Source organism: Sus scrofa, chromosome 4 (genome assembly GCF_054392235.1).
Source record: "Sus scrofa isolate SSC_HxYL_T2T_F1_AM1 chromosome 4, Sscrofa_HxYL_maternal_Yorkshire_Landrace_v2.0, whole genome shotgun sequence".
Taxonomy (NCBI): Eukaryota; Metazoa; Chordata; class Mammalia; order Artiodactyla; family Suidae; genus Sus; species Sus scrofa.
The window spans coordinates 28056474-28078577 of NC_139386.1; the positions used below are offsets into that span (position 1 = coordinate 28056474).

Consider the following 22104-nt stretch of genomic DNA (forward strand, 5'->3'; position numbering starts at 1 on the left):
CTTGGGAAACCCTCCCCCTGTCCCACCCCTGCCCCTCCTTCTTTGCCCTCTAAGGCAGCTCTCCGTAGTCCCAAACCTTCACTTCCGCACCCCGCCCCAAATCCTGCCTTGCCCAATAGGCGAGAGGCTGTGGGTCCGGCGTTGGAGCTGAGAGCCAATAAGCGCTGCGGGAGCGGGCAAGTGGCTGCGGCTGGCGTGGCAGCAGCCCCGGCTCAGTCTAGAGTAGTTTTTTTGTGACCGGTGCTGGCTGGACAGGCTGTTCTGTTGCAGAGTTCCTGGGCTCATGTGGTGGTGTCCTACTTTCTATACAGAGTGCTTTTGCTCCAACCATTCCCATTTTCGTTAAACCCACAGAATCCCCCTGCCATATGGGACCAAGAGAAATCAGTGTTTAGACTGTGAAAAGTTAGGGCACCCCCGCTGTCTTAGGATGATGAGTCTGAGTAGGCCAGATCTCAATCATTCCACCACTTTAGGGTGGAAGAGTTCAGTTCAGGATTTATGTTCCTTCAAGCAATTTTTTTACTCCTCCAAGTAATCCAAGGAAATTGGATTTCCTCTAACTGAAAGTTAAAAAGTGGCACTTCACCGTGTCTCTGCGTTTGTTACTGGGTTCCAAACTAAGAAGTTCTGTGGTTCTCTTTTTGAAATCTGATTCTTTTTTGTTTCTTCTTAAACCGTGTGCTATTAAAAGGCAGACATCTTTTGCTATTGTGGGCAAAGGGCCCTCATAAAATTTATCTGCTCTATTGATGCATTGTGACTGGTGAGAGAGGTTGAAAGTTTATATGATCAAAGGCTGAAAGCTGTTCATGCAAATTGTTCCTTAACCAGACTTTTTCTACCTGTTTTTTAGTTACAGTTACCTTTGTTCTGTCACCCTGATCAGCCCTTACCTACCCACTTAACTTTCTAGTACCTCTATTCCCACTCCCACTCCCACCCCACTCCACCCCACCCCAATCTGTACCACCTTTCTGTTAATAACTTAACTTGTTCATCCCCAAGAAGGGAAGAAAGAATGTTTCTCACTGTTGCTCTGGAATGATTCTGTGTAAACTTGGATAAATTATTCCATCTCTAAACCTCAGTTTCCTCCTTGGTAAAATGGCCACAATAGGGTCGGTCTACTTCATGGGTAATGTTTACAAAGCTTTTAGGGCAGAGTCTGACACAGACCAGACATTCACAGATAAGAACTATTACCAAAAAAAAAAAAAAAAAAAAAAAAAAAAAAAAAAACTGTTACCACCTGCTAGTAGTACTATGTTACTACTAGATCATTCCCAGTGAGTACACCTCCCTAAGTCCACTTAACCCTCTGCAGTCCCTTAAAGGGTCACTTGACCTTCAGCAGATCTGTTCTAATCTTTAATCTCTTCAAATACCTAAATTCAATTAATTCAAAATTTCCAGAATTTTTTGGGATTTTAAAAATCCAATAATCCAAAATAGCCTACATCCTCACATGAGCAGGTGTTCATAATGCTTTTCCTTAGTGACTTGTATTTTTGCTTCAAGTTATTTATTATATCCCTATGATATTTTATTTTTAAATTATTCCTCAGTTTTCTTTATTAAATTTTCCATTTGCAAATGAAACAAAAGGTTACCTTTTTCCGGAAACAAATGGTGAATATTTGCTTTCCAGCACAACAGCGAAACAAACAAAGCTTGCTTAAGACTGCAAACTTAAAACTTGCTTTTAAAATACATACAAAAGAATATTTAAAAATCATTTCTACTCTAGTTGTCAAGTAGTAATCCTATAATGGGGATCATAAGTGCCAATAATTTGGGGTCTTTACTGGGGACCACCTCTTGGGAGTGCGCAATTTGAAGTTCTGTCCTCTTGGGTGGTATGGGGATGGGAACCACCAAATGTCAAGTGGGGTGGAGCATAAAGGATAGACCCTGATGTATGAAAGATTTCTCTTTGTATTGCCTCTACGTCATGGGGTACAGTTAGTTCTACCTGCTTTCTGTCAGGACCATTTGCCCACTTCAAGGCTTCTGATCTGCCCCTGCCCAATCCCGATCACCAGCTTGATTTACTTGTTCTATCAGCTTCCAACCTACCACTTACTCTCTCAGGTTTAAGCCTGAATAGGCTTTCTTGTTCTGAGTTCTCCAGCTGGATCAACTGACCTCCCATCCCTGCCTGGGAGGTAGTGCAGACCTTGCAAAAACAGGGCAGTGCTTCCAGATCTTCCCAAGCTCAGTTCTCTGGCTTTTCATTAAAGGGATATATATTTTTTTTCCTTAAGAACAATCTTAGACTTGCTGTTCTATGCATTAATAGCTTAATACATTAATAGCTTTTTATTGATGAGTAGCTGTTTCCAGTTGAATACAGATCATAAAGTCACATTCATTTCTTGATTAAGCAAAACAAAGCCTTGCAGCTTACAGAGTAAGAATTTTGAGCAGATAACCTTTGAAAGGAAAGGATTATCTGGTGATAATTTTAATGGATTGTTTTATTGATCTTTCTCTTCTTGCTTTCAAAATAATACATTTTAATATTATGGAAAATCACAATTTATTTTAATATCCATAATCACCATTTAATAGTTAGGATAAATTTCTTAATAGAGAAACCCAAAACCCCGAAACAACTTTTAATTTTCTTTTCTATTAAAAGAAAATTAACTTTCTGTGAATCATTTAAATAAATATTTTTCATCATAATTATTGCTCTAGCATATCATCAATTGTTATTGTTACTGTTATTGCTAAATATAGGAAGACAAAGTTTAAGAAAATTTTTTTTTCTTTTTCAGCCGTACCCATGGTATATGGAAGTTTTGCACTCAGAGCTGCAGCTTCGACCTATTCCACAGCTGCAGAAACCCTGGATCCTTAACCCACTGTGCCACAGTGGGAACTCTGAAGAACAAGTTAGAGTTAACCAAGTCCCTTCAGAAGAGCCCTAGATAGGGAAGAAGAAAAATAATCCATGTCTTTTACTACAGATGGATTTGAATGAAAAAATTGGGTGAACTCTTTACTCTATGTTCCAGTAGTGAGGTTCAGCAATATAATACCTCTTGGCTACTACCCATATAGTTATTAGAGCTATAATATAGTTTAGTATTATGAGCTAAGTAGACTTGATCTGAGCAAGTTCGACAATCTGATGCCATTTATTATTTCTAAGGGTAAATGTGTTGAGATTTTTACAAACAATAAAATGGTTTGAAATACAATTAATCTTGTATGTGAACTGAAAACTTAAAAATAGAACAACACTGGAGTTCCCATTGTGGCTCAGCGGATACAAATCTGACTAGCATCCATGAGGACGTGGGTTCTACCCCTGGCCTCGCTCAGTGGGTTGGGGTTCCGGTATTGCTGTGAGCTGCGGTGTAGGCCAGCAGCTACAGCTCAGATTCGACCCCGGGCCTGGGAAGCTCCGTATGCTGCAGGTATAGCCCTAAAAAGACAAAAGACAAAATAAAAAAAAACAAAAATATATAAAAAAATAAATAATAAATAAAAAAAACAACACTGAACCAACAATGAAAACCAAATTCACTTAGCTATAGTAAGTAGCATGAGGACATTGTGGCTTTGCTCTTGAACAAGTGTGAGCCTTGGTTTTTTCATCTGCAAAATTAGGTCAATAATTCCTGCCTTATGGATTTATTTTGCAAAGTACATGGCATAACATATGTGGAAATGTGTTGGAAACAAAGCAGTAAAATCAATGAAAGCTTTTAGGCGTACAGGTTTATCATCTTCAAGGCCATAGAATCTTCTTTTCATTCACAGTAGAGCACAGTGCTTCCAAGGAAAATGAGGTAAATTTTCTGTCATCAGCAACCAGAAATAGATATATTTATTAATAGCCCGTTAAAAGGGGGAAAAGAAGGAACACTCAGCTTTGAAGCTATGCTCTGAGTACACCCCCACCTTCTTTGTCTCTTTTGCTTTAAAGACATAGAGTGAAAGAGCAGCTGTTAGAACAAAAGCACCTACAACCCTACTCTTCCCTCTCTGTACTTTTTCTCACTACTCACGGGATAGTTTTCTCATAATAATATCTGATGCCAATTTTTTCCATTTTTTATTCTGCCAAATTTTGTCCAATTCTCAGTGTCTATTATTTTAGCAAACCAGGATTATCATAATGATCTTCAGTTCTTTTAATCAGCTCAGTACTTCAAACACAATTAATAGAAATGTTTTTTAACCACACACTTCATGCTAACCCTCCTGTTCAAAATAGAGACATGCTATTGTCCATTAATTCAAATTCACTTAGGAGAATATATGCTTTGATTACTGATTTTTGTTTTTTATTAGGCTTTTTTTTTTTTTTTTTTTTATGGCCACAACTGTGGTATATGGGAGTTCCCAGGCTAAGGGTTGAATTGGGGCCAGAGCTGCAGCTGCTGGCCTATGCCACAGCTACAACAATGCCGGATCCTTAACCTACTGAGTGAGGCCAGGGATCAAACCCGCATCCTTATGGATACTAGCTGGGTTTGTAACCCATTGAGCCACAATGGGAACTCACTTAATGGTTTTTTAATCTCTCTCTTTTTTTTTTTTTTTGCCATACCAGCTGGATGTGGAAATTCCCTAGGCCAGGGGTCGAACCTGTGACACCAGTGACAATGCCAGATCCTTAACTCTCTGAGACTCCAGGGAACTCCTTAATCTGTTAATTTCAAACCACTGCTGGTGGATCCTTCTCTGACCATTTCTGGCCCTTTAAAATATTAGACATATCAGCAGTTCTTATTAAAGGCGTTTGTTTGCATATAATGTACATTTCATACAGCGATGATTACCTCCTCAAAATGGAATATATATATATATATATATTTTTTTTTTTTTTTTCTTTTTAGAGCCACACCCATGGCATGTGGAGGTTCCCAGGCTAGGGGTCTAATCTGAGCTACAGCTACGCCAGAGCCACAGCAACGCAGGATCCGAGCTGTGTCTGCAACCTACACCACAGCTCACAGCACCGCCGGATCCTTGACCCACTGAGTGAGGCCGGGGATCGAACCTTCAACCTCATGGTTCCTAGTCGGATTCGTTTCCGTGGCGCCACGACAGAAACTTCTGGAATATATATTTCTTGTTCTAATTTTTATTTCAAATTAAACCCTTTGTAAGTGAGAAGTAAATCTATGTTATAATCATCCTTTAAATTTTCAGTATAAAGAACTTAATTCATTTATTTTCTCTCTTCCTAGGAAGAACTTTCTTTCTTTTCTTTCTTTCTTTCTTTGGTCGTTTTAGGGCTGCACTTGTGGCACATGGAAGTCCCCAGGCTAGGGGTTGAATTGGAGCTGTAGCAGCCGCCCATAGCCACAGAAACACGGGATCTGAGCTGCATCTGCGACCTACACTGCAGCTCATAGCAGCGCCAGATCCTTAACCCACTGAGCAAGGCCAGGGATCAAACCCGCATCCTCATGGATCCTAATCGGGTTCGTTAACCACTGAGCCATAATGGGAACTCCCTTGGGGAGAACTCATATGTAAAAAGGATCATCTCCTTAAATACATAAATTACTTTAAAGAAAAACCACGTAGCCAGACATGCCCGTAAGTATCTTGCACTGAACCCATTACCATGGCAACTGCAACTAGGGGTCTCTAACTGGGTGTGAATTTTATGCCATCTTATTTGAAATGTTAAGGCAGTAAATCCGGATAAAGTGCAATTTCCATAATATTTTGGTAGGATTTATTTATCTCAAAAATCTCATAGAGGAAAAGTTTCATCATGCTGTCTTTTCATTTGTTTAATTAAAGAGTTAACTCAACACTTACCATGGGCATAATGTGGGCTAATCATGTTGGAGAAATCTCAAAAGAGCACACAGCCCTTAGCCTAAAGGAACTTTAATAAAATCGTCTGATCACAGGTAATCAGAATTCCTGGAAGAACAATTTTTCTTAAGGAGCTTTCTAATTTTAGTATGGTCTGACCATAATAACTAGAGTAGTGCATCAGAGCCTGCAAGTGATGTGGTGAGAGACTGTCGTGGCTGGTCAGACTGCCCAAAAGTATTCAATACCTACTATAACCCTGACAGCAGGCCCCTTCTTTTTCAGTCCTTCGTGTTGTATCTGTAGCTATTCTCTGGGGATGGGAAGTTGGAGGAACACATCTTTATGTTTCTTTCACTGGAGACTGGTGCCAACCTGGGGAAGCTGAAAATGTGCACTGATGAGCATGGAAGAAGGGTGTGAACCCCCAACTGATTCTGATGGTTTCCCATACCAAATATACCAGAGATTCAGATGATTTAAGCATTTCTATTTTGAAGGATACAGCTAAAAACTTCACAGATATATGTGCTATTTTGGAACAATTTCCTTGTCTTAGCATTGTCTCTGCCCACCTTCCCCTGTACAAAGGATGAATTCCCTAATCTCTTGTTCCTTTCACGTTCAGTCAGGATTAGGACTCTAGCCAAGCAGCAATGAAACCCGAAAGAGCAAAGGTGGTATTGTCAGGGGTCCAATCTCTTTTCGACTGAGTTCTCTACCTTTCTCAAAGGGCCTGGCCCTTGTCTTCCTGGTCCAAGGAGGCATCTTGCTCCTTGCAGCTGGAAAAACAGGAAAGGGTGAAGAAGGGCACGGGATGCATGACAGCCACCTTTTAAGGAAAGTTCCTAGAATATGCTTTCTGTTTTTATAACTTATCGTACACAAGTTGGTCACTCCTCACTGCACTCACTGCTGTTCTATGTGGCCCTGTGTTCAGCCAATGATTCCAATAACTAACACTCACATTGTGGTTATTACATGCTAAGGCACTGTTCTGGTATAGTAAGAAGGCTAATGATGGCTTATTGGGCCAATGGTTAATATAATGTAGGCAATATTATAGTCAGTACAATAACAGGAAAGGATACCTTTTACTGACGGCTTACCACTTGTTGGGCCTGGCTTAGGTGCCTTACATATGATATTACTGGTCTTCCAGTACCACACTACCAGGTAGATATTTTCCACATCTCATAGGTGAAGGAACTGAAAATAAAGGAGAGTAAGAACTTGCCTGAGGGTATTGAGGTGGTAAAGTATAGACTTAGAATTTGAACAGGAATACGTTTTTCTAAAAATTCTCTTCACAGTGAAAGATTTTCCCCTAGTTGGTGAAAAGTGAGAGGCAATTAAATGTTGGAGCTGGGCTCTGGAGTTAGATTTGAATCCCATCTTTATGATAAAAAGCTCTGCGAACTGGAGTACTTAATATTTTTGTTTCATCTCCTCATCTGGAAAGGGGGACAATAATCTCATAGCATACATGCAAAGAGTTCACGTAGAACACTCAGTTTGCGTCTGGCACTTAGTAAGCATGTGGTAAATCTTTAATTATTATTATTTTAATTATCATTAGTAGTATTAGTATTTTAGATAGCACTCCAGAGGATAAAATGGAGAAGAGATAAAAAGTACATGTATCATCCAGAAATCACTGCAATAATCAGGAGGTGATAGAGCTTAGCAAAGAGTAGAGACAGTAGTACAGGATATAAATGTTTCACTGATTATCAGAAATACAGGAAAATATTCTTATTACCTCCTTATTCTCTGCTCCTTACATTGACTAAGTGGGAATGCTATTTTTACTTTATGAATTTTTCAGATCCTGGAGAAATAGTACTAACTCACAAAGTATTTTTAATGACTTGCTCACACAACAGCTAAATAGGCCTTAAAACATTAAAAAGTATTTTTTAAAAACCTAAACACAAATTTCTAAGACAGGTTTGTTCAGAGAAACATTACTGTAAAAAATGGCCAATTTATGAATGAAGGCTATGCAAAGCCATATTGCCTATGGATTTTTAACAGTGAGGCATTTAAAAGAGTAGTAGTTAATTTATCTGGTAAAAAATAATTTTGGGTATGTACCATAATAATTTTAGAAAAAAAATTTAAAAGCTAACAGTCAGAAACCTAGAAAAGTCAAATCGGGAACTTTTTAACAAACCCTGTGTCTAAGAAGCAAGTTTTTAGAAGTTCCTTTTACTCTCAAACGACTTGTATTAGTGAAATCCAGTTCCCCAAAACTGAGTTCCCCTGTGCAGATTATGGTTAATTTATCTCAAACTTTATTCCCTTTCTTGTCCCACTCCTGCTTCCCTGAGGATTGAGAGGTATCAAATAAAAGTGGGGACAGAAACCAAGCAGGACCCTGTGGGGCCTTCCTGGGTAAAAAAGCCCCTCCAGTCCCTCATTTCTTATTTGTAGGAAAAAACGGGTTGAGCCTCCTAGGGCTTCCATAAGTTCCAATGAACAGATGCAGAGCAGTTCATGATTAGAACAACAGAGTCCCAAGACTCCTGGTTCCTCCTAAAGGGAGATAGATACTAATCTGATGCATATCTAGATGTTCAGCAAAAACTAAGACCCTCTCACCTGGGGGAGGAAGGTGAGTACAACTTCTACATGCTGGCCACAAGCACACAGAACCCAATCTGGCTGGAACCAAAAGTTTGATGACTAACATTCTGGAAACATCTCGCTGTTACCTTACGATCAATCAATCAGAAGAATGTTCATGAGCAGATCAGGCATCCTAAGACCCTCTTCCCTAACACTGTCTTTCAAAAACCCTTGCTTAAAAGCCATCAGGGAATTCAGACGTCTTTTGAGCATGAGCTGCCCTTTCTCCTTTCTTGGAGTCCTACAAATAAACCCTTACTTTGCTGCAGACACTGGCTATCAGTTTGGCTTTTCATGATGCAAGACAAGGAGACTTTGCTGGGTTATATTAGAAAAGTTCTTTGTTAAAAATCTGTGCTAAATTTTTGACAAAAAAAATTTCCAGGGGACTGAATTAAAACTTGAGGTAAGGAAAGACTACAGATGGTGGCCAATTCTGTGGCTTTCACAGCATTCTGATGTGAAGAATACTTTTGCATCTCTTCCAGAAACACAACGTAGGAATTTGTTCCATAGGTGCTACAACTGTAGTTCTTGGCATTTGGTTTTCTAAGTGTTCTGAAATGGAGAGTAAACCGAATTTGCATTTGAAACCCTGATTTTTAAGTCTTTTTTGTTGGGTGTCTCTCTCTCTCTCTCCTATTCCCCATTTAGTGGTAGAGGTTTCTCATTCTTCCAAGGTTGGAACTGAAGGAAGTGGGAGAGTCCTCAGTTAACAGGTGGTGTGGTCTAATCAGGTATCAGGGTTCTCTGAACATGAAGGATGTTCCTCATCAAGGGGCTGTACTGGTGCTCCAGTAACATCAGAGAGCTCGTGACCTCCCCACGCTCCATGAGCAGTGAGTCGGCATCTATTAGTGCCAGACGTTTTGTAAGATGGCAGGAAAAATGCTGAGTAAGGAAGAGCCTTACTGCCTTTGAGGAACTTGCTATCTAGTGGACTCCCAGCCTTTGTTCTCTCCACCACACCCTCTGTCAGGACACTCTTCTTTGACTAGTGTCATGCTTTATTCTTCAACAGTCATCTCAGGCTTCATCTGATTTTGGAAGCTGTCCCTCATCCACCTCCATCCTCACCAGATGTCCTTCCCCAAGGCAAGTGCCCACCCCCCGCCAGCCCCTCTAGCACCCTCTGTCTCTCCCTCTCACATACCATATTGTATCTTTGTGTTTTCTGTGTCACCTTTGCCACTACTATCTCCCCAATTACCTTGTAAACTCTTGGAGGGTGAAGACAGCATCTTAGCCCTTGTAGTCTTCTCACTACAACATCTGGTATGAAGTAAATGTTAAATGCTAAATATACACAAAGATATTTAGATTTACTACATGGTAAATGTTCATAATTTTTCTGTTAATTAAGCAAGATTAACAATAACCTGGGGTGAGAATACCAAGAAATGGTATGCAGAAGAAAAACCTCTGGGCTTTGCTGAATTCCCTCGGCTATTCCAACTGCTTCCTGTCACTTACTGGAAGGTAACTTTGTGAGCATTAACTTGACTTGCTCTGGATGTAGCCAAAGGCCTTCATTGGGTTATTTCTCTAAATTAAGCATTTACTTTAGAATTTTTTTATAGTTAAGAGATTTTGTTTAATTTAGCTACATTAATGTCTGGCTTTTTAATTTTTTTAATTTTTTTTTTTTTGCATTCCCTAATTTTATCCTCTGGAAAATAAATATCTCCAGCCTTGGGTTGCTGGAGGTCACATTCTCAATAGTGACAGTTTTGAGTGGGAAGAATGAGTAAAAAGATGAGTTTGGACTTATAGCAAAAGCTTGTTCCAGGGACATCAAGAAAACTGTTTTTAGAATACTGGCCAGGGTTGGCAAGGCCCAGAAGTCTTGGATAATCTAGAATTTGGGGGATTGCTGTGGACCTGAAAAACAGCAACTCAGTCTGAAAAAAAGGTCAAAAACAATCTCTTTTCTCCAAAAATCCTTAGAATTTAAAATGGCTTAGATCATTGGAAATCAGAGCCTTGGGAAAGGATAGAGAAAATTAGATCCTCTAGTACATACAGAAATTCAAAGTGCTTTCAATCTGATCTAAAGAAGTTAAATCAAAACTAGAAAATTCTCTCAATTATATAAAGGATTTGTTGGTACAGTAACTTGGAGGTGACATATCTGCTTACAAATCAAAGAGTTCTAAAAGTATTTTTAAGTGAAATAAGAACATACAAACATAAGGAATCAAAAGAAATTTATATTTTGAAGACATCTGAATTTTGTGATTAAAGCTAATTAATACATTTTATATATTACAAAAATATTTTTAGCATATTTTCTTGAAAATGCTATAGACTTTTTCTTGTGCAACAAAATAGCTCTTAAGCAGTTCTTGTATTTGTATTTTCAACCTGTTCTTCAGAATAGCATTTCAGCTGCTTCCTGAAAAGTGAAAATAATACAATTTTTTAAAGTAGTAGTAACATAGAATATGATTTAAAATGTGTTTTATTTATTTTGGCTTTTCTAATACTTCATGGTACTGTTAATAGGGCAAAAGTAGTATATATAAATTAGTATTTCAAAGTTTACCAATTTAATGTTAGAATCAATAACTCTTGTGTGGAACCGTGGAGAGAGTATAGTGGTGTGTGTACATTGTATTTTTCACATTCAAGTTTTGTCATTTTATTTAGTGGAACTTTATGAGTCCCTTAAAAGTAAAACATTATTAATTCACAGTGCAAAGTTTTAAAAAAAACAACAACAACAGAATTTCATTTCATTAAAGGCTGCTTTGATCTGAATTTGTTCCGCCCCAAATTCATGTTTTAAAACCTAACTTGTCCAATGTGATGGTATTAGGAGGCAGAGCCACTGGTACCCTGCTGAGGTCTGGAGGGTGGAGCCCTCATGAATGGGATTAGGGTTTAATAAAAGAGACCTCATAGAACTGGACAGCCCCTTCCACCATGTAAAGGGATTTTCGACCCAGAAGAGAGCCCTCATTTGACCATGCTGACACCCTGATCTCAGACTTCCAGACTTCAGAATTGTGAGAAATAAATTTCCATTCTTCATAAGCCACCCAGTCTATGGTATTTTGTTACAGCAACCTGAAAGGACTAATAGTGTTTAAGTCAACTTGTGGCTTGGTGGTTGAGAAGAATTTAAAGAATGACAGATTATTTAGTAGCAAAGACTAAGCTGCTGATTAACTTTTTTATCTAGGAAAAAAATCTAAAAAACACCAAGAACAATATCATTTACTAATGACTCGAAATAGAATTTTCTAAATTTTATAAAATTCCAAAGTTGTCAAGGACAAGGAGGATTAAAGTCTCTGAAGATTATTAGGAAAAAAATGCATTGAATGAGGAAACACAAAATGTGCAAATTTATAATAAGCAGTACTTATACCTTATATTTTAATGCTTTTGAGAAGAAACAAACTTAAGCAATACCTATCATGTTATTATAAAATAGACAAGTTGTACTTTTTATATGCCATCACATAATGTAAATAGCATTTCTATAGGGTGCTCTAGTCTCTACCATTGAAGCAATTACTTTCTCAAGGACTGAGACCATCCATGTCTTTGTGTCCATGGTGGTTCCATGCTATGCACTTCGTCTTTATTTTGTAAACATTTTCTCATTCCTCAGTAGGTGGAGACAAACATTGAAAAAATGAAGTGTGGAGTTTCCGTCGTGGCTCAGCAAAAACAATCTGACTAGCATTCATGAGGATGCAGGTTCAATCCCTGACCTTGCTCAGTGGGTTAAGGATCCAGTGTTGCCATGAGCTATGGTGTAGGCCACAAATGCAGCTCAGATCCTGAGTTTCTGTGGCTGTGGTGTAGGCCAGCAGCTACAACTCTGATTTCACCCCTAGCCTGGGAACCTCCATATGCCATGGGTGTGGCCCTAAAAACATAAATAAATAAGTAAATAGATAAATAAATAAAGCTTTAAAAAATAAAAGAAAAAGTGAAGTGTGCTTACCTAGAGTTATGTTCAAAATCAAAACTGCAGTTGTAAATATTTCCAAGAGCAACATTCTTCCCATCAGACAGCTAATTACTGTAGTCACTATCTGGGCAGCTGTGCCCACAGGGGACCCTTTGCTGCTGCTACTGCTGCCGTTGGTGACAGACTGCACGGCTAGACTGAAAGTCCTGGATTCCACCCGAATTACGTCATCCAGGACAAATTCAATCTTAAAATTTTTTCCTGGGGAAAAAAATCATCATAGCGTTTGACTTCTTTTTACTATTTGCTTTCATACACTTTCAACTGGGTTTTTATTGACTTACAAGGACTGTATAATCCCTAACAAAATATTTTTGGAAACTAAGTCAAATGAATTAGTTTAAGTATAAACAAGTATGGAGAGGGGCCCAGAATTAGAAGAGTTCTATTTGCTGGTCAACCAGGGGCAGGCGGACTCTGGGCAGATTTTCCTTCTGCAGCATCAGTGCCTCCTTCTTAAGGACTCCCAGGGCCCAGTTCTGGAGAGATGCTGTTTGAAATGAAAGACAGTAGGGGAAGGAGGTGAGGGTGTTGAACCTCCGGCTGAGCCCTGTACACTTGACCAAGGAATGAAGAAGCCACAGCCTCAGTTAGGGGAGGTGGGGATGGATACCAAAATTTTTATTGTGAAAAATTTCAAACATAAAGAAGAGTTGAAAGAATAGCACTGCAAATACCCATATGCCCTCCACTTGGATTTAAACACTTTTCACTTTTGCTTTAAGTTAGATGTTATTTTTGTGCTGGAAGATCGTAATCCCTTTCTTTTTTCCCAAGGCAGACAAGCTTGAAGAAACATTTGATGGATATATTTAAAGTGTGAAACATAAAAAGCTCATCTAAATATTTCTTTCTCTGTGTTAAATCTTCCCACAGTTTTGAATATCAGATAACCAATATAGTTTTTCTTGACATAATTTCTTCTTTGAGCACTGCTATCATTAATAATGCTTAATGTGCAATACTTCTATAATTTCAAAGGTTTCATTCTTCTATTTTTTTCTATTATAAAAAATCATTTCTGTTTTCATTCTTTTCTTTTTCAGGAGAGAATATATTGATCCCATTGGCTTTCTAGAGCAATGCATTCTGTAACTTTCAAGATGGATGGACTGAATATTCTGCCACTGTTACAGTTCATACAATGGTATTTAAGTCCTTCCTTTTTTCAGGTTGAAAAAAACTGAATTTTTGTAGTAGGCATATTTTTTCTTAATGATTTTTATATGTAAAATTTTTAGATTTTTTGTTTGTTTTATGTTTTTTCTCCGGCAGTACTCTGAGGCTAGTGGAGAGTCCACTCCATGGAAGAGAAGTGAAGAACTCAACCAAAATCCAAGATCAAAACTTCAGTGACAAGACTCCAATCAAGCCTTCCCAGATGAAGGCCCAGAAATTGTGGAGCAGAGATGAGCAATCACAAATTCCTGACCCAAATTATTGTGAGCAAATGAAATGGTTGTTGTTTTAAGCCATTAGATTCGGGGCTGGTTTGTCAGGTAGCAGCAGAAACTGTAACAAGCACTGTATATCACATCGGTTGCTAAATAAACAGGTCAAATATGTTACTATTCATCAGTAATATTATTTTTATCCAGGTTGCTCAAAAGATTCAGTCTTGACTGTTTACTTTCTTCTCCCCCCACCTTTTTTAAACCTAATTCTCAAATACTCATTTTCTGAGTGAGTAACTACAACCCATACCTCCTCTACCCTCATGGCCCCAGCTTTGTTCTTTGTGGAGCTATAAGTACAAGAGGGTGTGGTGTCATGCTGCCGGGGCTACAGTCTAATCTGCAAGGGGATTTCCCATAGCGTGGTAACAGAGTGCAGTACCTGCTAGAAAGTGTTACAAGGAAGATGTTTTATTAATTTTCTTGCATATGCTTTGTTGTTATTACAGTTTTACAGTGGTTAATCTACGAATTGGTTAACTGATCTAAAAATAATAAAGAGATGACTACCCTTGACCTTCCTTCCTATACACAACCAAGGAACTAAAACTGTACATTTGATGCTAGAAAGAAAACAAGAAGGAAGGAAGAAAGGAAGTAAGGGAGGAAGGAAGGGAGGAAGGAAGAAGAAAGGGAAGGAATCAGATACAGTGACTCTTCTCCATCGCAGGACAGATAGACACTCCAAGCAAGCTCTCAACTCTAAAAGAAAATTTACTGACTAAAAGGAGAGTGCTATTTGTTATCACAAAAAATGTTGAAACCGACATTATTGCTTTAGCACTCCAGTGATCCCATCTACTTTGGAACATTGCCTTTGGAAGTGGTAGTTTGAAGACTTTGATCCTCAGGTTGGGTCTTTGCCACTGGGCACCTCTTGAGTCCACCTTCCAGGGGAGTTGGGCAACCTTCTCTCAGGCAAGGTTCTTGTCAAGAGCCTCATTTCCCATAACAAGGTCCCAGTCCTACTACCATGTAGGCTGGCTGTTAAAGAATTTGACACTGTTCTTAACCACTAAGCTTACAGGAAACTCCAGGTACATGTCCCAGAGCACAAAATTGAACTCATTGCCACTGGGTTCTTGTGAAACTCTAGGTTAGGATAATGCCACCCAGGAGGCAGATAAAACTTATCTGGTGCACGGCATCATCAAAGCATGAGTAAGGAAAAAAAAAATTCTTCTGGAATGACTTTAGCTTCTCATATTTCATTATTATAAAAAAAATCAGACTACTGCTAGAATTTTTTTGCTTCTCTTATTATCTTTGCTTTTATTCTGTGTGTGTTTGAAATACCATTGGTGAGAAGAGAGAAGTGCCATTATAAAACTTTTTCAGCAGTTAGGGCCTATAAACATCTTAAATAGACCCCAGAGTAAGGTAAACACATTAAAGGAGGCCTCTCTCAGTACAAGGAGTCCATTTCATTCCTTTCAATATCGAATAATCTATCATCAATGGAGACCTGGTTTTGGACATATTATTTGTGCCTTGGTAGAAAAGGCTTTTACCACCTGAAATTATGCCATCAACCCACTTGGAGATAATGTAAGAAACCTCACTGTGGAAATTATGACTGTATTTACTGTAATCATGTTGAAGATGTCATGAGTATACTTCATAAGAACTCAGAGAAACCATTTGTTCTGACTGCAGAGCAAGCTGTAATTCTCTACAGCAACTGGTCTATCTGATGGGCCCTGTGAATCATGAAAATGCTCAAATTTTCTCCTTTGCATTGGTATTCAGAAAAACTAGAACTTACTTTCCAGCCCAACTCTTAACTCCTGCATGGGCCATTAAAATGATAAGACACTATTTTATTCTTTGTTTTCTTTTGCTTTCTTTCTTTCCTTTTAAATATATACACATATATTTCTTTTTATTGACTGCACATGAGACATATGGAAGTTTCTGGGCCAGGGACTGAATCTGAGCAGGAGCTGCAACCTATGCCATGGCTGCAGCAACACCAGATCCTTAACCTTAACATGATGGGCCAGGGATCAACCCTGAGCCTCAGCAGCAACCCAAGCCACCACAGAGACAATGCTGGATTCTTAACCTGCTGTGCCATGGCAGGAACTCCTCCTTTATTTTCTTGAATTTGAAATATATATATATATATCTTTATTATATATGTAATAAATGTATAGTGAGAATATTTAGAAAAATACACACATGAATAAAGAAGAAAATATGAATCATGATATAATTTTGATGTACACCCTCAAATTACCTGTTTTAATTCCTTTAAGTGCTTTGTTTTGCACATTAAATATATTTTTGTGGAGTTCCCATTGTGGCTCAGCAGAAACGAATCTGATTAGCATCCATGAGGATGCAGATTTGACCCCTGGCTTTGCTCAGTGCGTTAAGGATCCGGTGTTGCCATGAGCTATGGTGTAGGTCACAGACACAGATCAGATCCCATGTTGTTGTGGCTGTGGTGTAGGCTAGCAGCTACAGCTCAGATTTGACCCCTAGCCTGGAAACTTCCGTATGCCATGGGTGCAGCCCTAAAAAGACAAAAAAAAAAATTGTAAGCTAGACATTGTTTTCTATAATTTATTGAGCAGAGTAGTGGAGACTAATCTGTTCATTAAAAGAAAATTATAATTATCCCTATTTATGGGTATATATGTGAAGATCCAAAATAGTACACTCACCTGTTCTAAGAAGAGTAAGATCTGTGTAGTTGGCCCAACAGCAGCTAAATGGAATTGTTGTGTTTCCACTAAGACCACTGACTTGGTTATTATTGGCATCCTTTAGTATGGCCTTCAAAGTCAGTGAAGTAATCCCAACAGATACACAATTACCCTAAAGAAAAAGGCAGTGGAGAATTATAACAATTGCCCTGTTCTCATGCTTTTTAAAAAAAGATACATGGAACTTTATTTTTTAAATGCCTCAGTTCAAATTTTAAATCTGTAGAAGCCCATTTTCCTACACAAAGAATTCAAGATAGGGGCAGAGGAGCAAGTTCATTGAAAAGGAACATTTCAAAAACAGTACAAGATGATATTCATAGATATTAGTCCAACTTGGAAGATAGTTTCATCCTCAGGTTGCCAGCATACCAGGATTCATGAAGCTAGTTCACCTTCCAGAATTTATAGCTTAATTCTTCCACTTAAATACATCTTTGAGTTATAACTTACATCAGAATCCATCGCCTTTACGGAAGGCTGCTGAGAAAATGGCTGTCCTGACTGTGTTGCCACTGGCTGAGTGATCACTGACAGCGAGGACACAAAGGCCACATGATGAATGGGAAATGCAAACCTTTCAACCGGTTGGGCAGTCACCTGTAAATGGTCATGAATGATGAAGTGGTTCTCACATGATAAACTGCATTCAGGAGCAAACTCATCTTAGCCAGGGTAAGTGTAATGTTCATTGTTTGTTTAAAAGAATGTTTAATATGTGAAGTCAATATTACTACAATATTTCCTCTAGAGCAAATTCATGAAGCATTGTTATAAATATTCAAAGTAAAGCACATTTTATACCAAGAAATACTTTTTTAGAAGATATGCTCCATTTTCAACTACTTTATCACTTTCGTAATACTGTTAAAAAAAATGGCCAAAAATAAATTAGAAAATCATGCCCTCTAAATCATTGCATTGAAATAGAATAATAGTTAAAATAAAAATAGGCAATTTTTTAATAGCTAAAATGCATTTTTCCGGTTGCATTTTCTTACCTTCATCCAGCCAGAATCACTTGGGCTGGGGATAGGATTGGTAATAGACATGGAAGAGATATTAAATCCAAGGATACTAGTGGTTTGTCCTAAAACTACAGCTTGTCCAAGAGAAGCAGCAATTTCTTGGAGTTCAGAAAACTGCATCTGACCTATGAGGAAACATGTGGATTACTAAAACATGTAAGTGAGAACGTGAGAATATTTCCCTTTAGTTTTTGTTTGTGCTGTTCCATCAACATTATAGAATTGTACCGCTTTCTAACTGTACATGAACTAAACATGACAAAATCACATTAAGGAGGTCAGGAAAATGAAAAACTCAGTAGAATATGTTTTGGAGCTGGAATTTAAAAAAAAAAAAAAAAACAAAGGTAGATAAAATAAATAGAAGAAAAATGAGCCAGAGCTTAGTGGGAAAAATATGTCTCTTAATTTAATACTTTCCTATGTCATTCTTTGTTTAGAAGTGAAACACTGTCATGCATATCTATCATTTTTAAAAAATAGGGTATTGGAGTTTCCATCATGGCACAGCAGAAAAGAATCTGACTGGAAACCATGAGGTTGCGGGTTCGATCCCGGGCCTCACTCAGTGGGTTAAGGATCCGGCATTGCCGTGAGCTGTGGTGTAGGTCGCAGGCGTGGCTCGAATCTGGTGTTGCTATGGCTGTGGCGAAGGCCAGCGGCAACAGCTCCGATTGGGCCCCTAGCCTGGGAACCTCCATATGCCGAGGGAGCAGCCCTAAGAGGAAAAAAGACAAAAAAAAAAAAAAAAAAAAAGGATTAACTGTGAAATGAAAGAATAATTAGCATCATCAGATTCATGGTATGTATTAATTAGTCGTTAATGTTATTAAATTACTAACTAAAATGTTACTTGTTCTGGACATTGACAATTTTCAAGGTTAATTCTAACACTGTAGATAGCTTCTATTCCCTCTTTCTAGCTTGGCAGGTCTTCTTAAACCTTTAACACTCTTTAACACTTTAACACTCTTTACCTTATGAAGTGGCACCTTTATACAACATATGCCTTCTGCCAGAAGCCTGAAACTTTTGCTTGAACCCTTCTTCTATTTCACCTCTCCGTCACACCATATGATCAGTTTTCAATATCTAAATCTCTCTGTCACCACTGCCCAAATCTTAGTTAACCCATCAGCAGCAGAGATACTAAAACAGCTTTTTGACTGGCTTTGTATCCATTCTTCCCCTTGGCACCCCATTCTACACTCTGTAGTCAGCGTGATCCTTTAAGAAATAACTGCAGCCAGGGTGTTTTGGTGTATTATTCCCACTATCCAGCATCTTCCATATCCAGAGCCATGCCTTGAGGAGTTGGATCACTGAGTTTCCTCCATGAAGGCTAAGCCCTGAAGCTCACTGTGCTTGGGAAGCAGGAGGCAATGCTCTTGGGGATCAAGTTTAACACTTTAAAAATCACCATCTTAAGGAATTTCAGTTCCTGGTCATTTGAATGGTCTCTTTTGGTTGATTCAGACCCTCCGCGATATATGTCAGTCTTTCAGCTTCCTCTCTCCCCTGCTACCTGCTTCATGTACTCTCCTATGAGACGGCGTCCCAGGCAGGAGGGCTCACGTGGCCTCGCTTCACGCCAGCATGACTACTATCAGCTCTCCTTACTGGTTTTTGGTGCAGGGTGGCACATCTGATCTGTCTGCACCGAGAACAGGTTCTCTCTGGCCCTTTGACGTGTAGAAGACATCCATTTCTGCTGACTGCTATCTAGAAATCAAAGGTCTCAACTTGAAGAGCTCTTATTCCTGACCTGACTCCTTACCCAGAGGCCCCCTCAGCACTTATGTAACCACTTCCTAGGACATCTGGGAACTTCTGGATCTCCTGACACCATGCAAAGGCTGTGGGGAGCCAGGAGTTTCACTACATGCATGTCTTTCTTGCCACTTCCCAACACTTGGCGGTGATTTCGCTCCCTGCCAAGTTGTAGGGCTTTCCTCCAGACCTCAGATCCTATCCCAGTCTAGGTCAGGGACATATGCTCTTGGTCCATGCTTCCTCCTGCCCCTATCTCCATGTTCCTAAGACTGCAATATACCTAAATCTGGATACATGTCTGACTAATAAGATAAAACTACTTTAAGGGGGTGGAGGGTGGGAGAGGTTGTATGTGAAGACGTTCAGGAAATAAATCACAGTGTCTTTGGATATATGAGTGGTTTGTGTGGTAAATACTGGACCCTAATATATGTAGGGGCTTACCAGGGATTTCTAAGACAGTGAGCAATCTGTATATGTAGATGAACCTGCTACAACTCCTAGACTAAATTACAGCCCATGTTGAATCTAAAGCCCTGATCCTGTACGTATAAGGAAATACAAGGTTGATGAAGGAAAGTTAACCTGTTTCCTGAGAGTTAATCAGCACCTCTTTCCATTCATATAAGCCTTATCCTCACAGGCTTATCCTCACAAGGAAGAACTTTTTCCTGACTAACTGGCAGAATTCCAGAACAGCAGTGTGATAGGTGCATGGGGTCAAAGCTCAGAAACAAACCTCCTGAGGAAATAAGTGATGACGCCCAGTGGCAGAAAGTGAGAACTTCAGCCAGTGCCTAAATTTACTCAAAAGACAGCCTGGGATTTAATGAAGAGATGCTAGACAGAAATAGGATAGATGAGGATTTTCTGAGTCTGAAACTTATACAATGTAGAAGCTCTCTTTAAGAAAAAGTATGCAAAAAAGTTTTACTTGTGCAACTTTTATAACCATAGTCAATGATTTGACCATATTAAGTTAAGCCTTCTCCCAGGGCCTTGAAAGTAAAAGCCCTTCCTAGGACTTGTGCAAGTAAAGGGCCTTGAAGCTTAAATTCACTAGCTGGATAGTAATCTTCCTCTGACAGAGACATAGGTCTCATCTTCTTGGAGAGGGGTATGCCTCGGTGAGAGTACCCATGCTTGACCGTCAGAGACAATGGCATGGTTGCGAATTAGCTCCTGGGGATGCTGTTGTACCCCAAGAGGCCAGGAAAGTTCAGCTGCACCGCAAGAGAGGCTTGTACACAGCAGAGAAGACTACCCACCCTGTCGCAGAGACTATGAAGACAAGAGGGTGACATGAGGGTCTGAGGCCAGGAAAGCACCTTTGTATTCAGATATCAACTTGAACAGATGGACAGGAATAAAAACTAAAGGGCTGAACATGTACCCAAAAGCCCAACCAAACTGAGTCACCCTAAGGAAACTATAATTTGAGCCAGCAAAGATACCTCTGGTGGGATAGTTGAGTTTATTTTTATCTGTGCTACCTAGAAAACAGGATATGTAAATGACACAGAAGTGTCGCCTGCTGGTAAGGCTGATTAGATCAGTCATAGTTATTAAAGACAGAATATATCCTCGCACATTTGCACTTGTTAGTGTAAATATGTGACTTTACTCTGGAAACCTAACCTACCACTCTACCTTGCAGAATCTCCATGGGTCTTTTACATCCCTTAGGAAAATGTCCATGCCCTGCGCTTGGCTTACAAAGAGGAGAACTTCTTTTGGTTTCCATGACTGATCACCTGCCTACCTCTCAACCATGTCTCCAGCAGCTTTTCCTTCCTGGCTCCTTCTGCTTCAGACCTACTGGATGGACCCTTTCCAGTTCTTCAAATGCACCAAACTCTCGCCAACGATTTGCTTAGCCTCCAGCATTCTTACTGCCCACTTTTCATTGACCACCCCCTTTCTTAGCTATAAAGTCACCTCCTTAGGTCATTTCTTGTATCTTTTATGTCGAATCCTTTTCTTGGATTAATTAATTGCTACACCGACAAAACAGAGGTTGAAGTTCCTTCGTAATGCAACAAAGTTTGGGACTACAGGAATGGAGCAGGGAAAAGGGTCTCTAGGCCCTTATACTTTCAGGATGTGGGGTTAATGGGATTTCCTGAGGCCTGGCTTACCAAGCCTTGATAGGATTATTTATGGGTGTGGGTTTGGTCATTACATTACTCTCTCAAATGTCCTTTCTTCATTACCTGCAGTGTTATTGCTTATGAACCGAGGGGGAGGATCTCCGATCTCCAGTTCAACTGTGAGTTCCGTGGTGGATCTCTTCCTCCGCAGACTCTCCCCTCGCATCACTTTGCTGATGCGGATTTTGTCACTCGGTATCTTTAGGAACAAGGCAAGATTTCTAACAAGATTATGAGAGCTATAAAAGTCATCTTCTGTCACTGCAGGTAATTGGAAAGAGACAAATATGACTGCAGTGGTGTGGATTTCAACAGGTACAGTTCCTTTAACCAAAAGGTAAAGCATCTGGTAGGTTCTATCAAAGTAGTTTTCACCAAGGGCAGTGGAATTCAGGTTAGGAAGGAATTTCTCTATGAATGAAAAAAACAAAATTTCACAGTTAAATTATTTATGTTATCATAATTACGATGCACTATTTGTTTAAATTGAGGAAATTCTGAAAAAGTTCAATGTTACCATTCTTTCATAGGAAAGTGTGCATACTAAAAACAAAAACACTTATAATAGAACTGACATGC

General features: G+C 39.2%; 1 protein-coding gene across 6 annotated transcripts in view; it reads right to left on the reverse strand.

Moving 5' to 3' along the window:
- Positions 1 to 10614: 10614 nt before the first annotated feature.
- The window catches only part of PKHD1L1 (PKHD1 like 1), a 152263-nt gene continuing 140773 nt past the window's right edge, over positions 10615 to 22104 (reverse strand). For all 6 annotated transcript variants that reach the window (XM_085021056.1, XM_085021058.1, XM_085021057.1 and 3 more), the window contains 6 exons: positions 21589 to 21936; positions 17576 to 17727; positions 17028 to 17174; positions 16533 to 16686; positions 12383 to 12610; positions 10615 to 10819 (listed from right to left, as the gene is read on the reverse strand). In XM_085021056.1, the coding sequence (XP_084877182.1) occupies positions 10809 to 10819; positions 12383 to 12610; positions 16533 to 16686; positions 17028 to 17174; positions 17576 to 17727; positions 21589 to 21936 (1040 nt within the window). In that variant the 3' untranslated portion in view covers positions 10615 to 10808. The remainder of the gene's footprint in view (positions 10820 to 12382; positions 12611 to 16532; positions 16687 to 17027; positions 17175 to 17575; positions 17728 to 21588; positions 21937 to 22104) is intronic.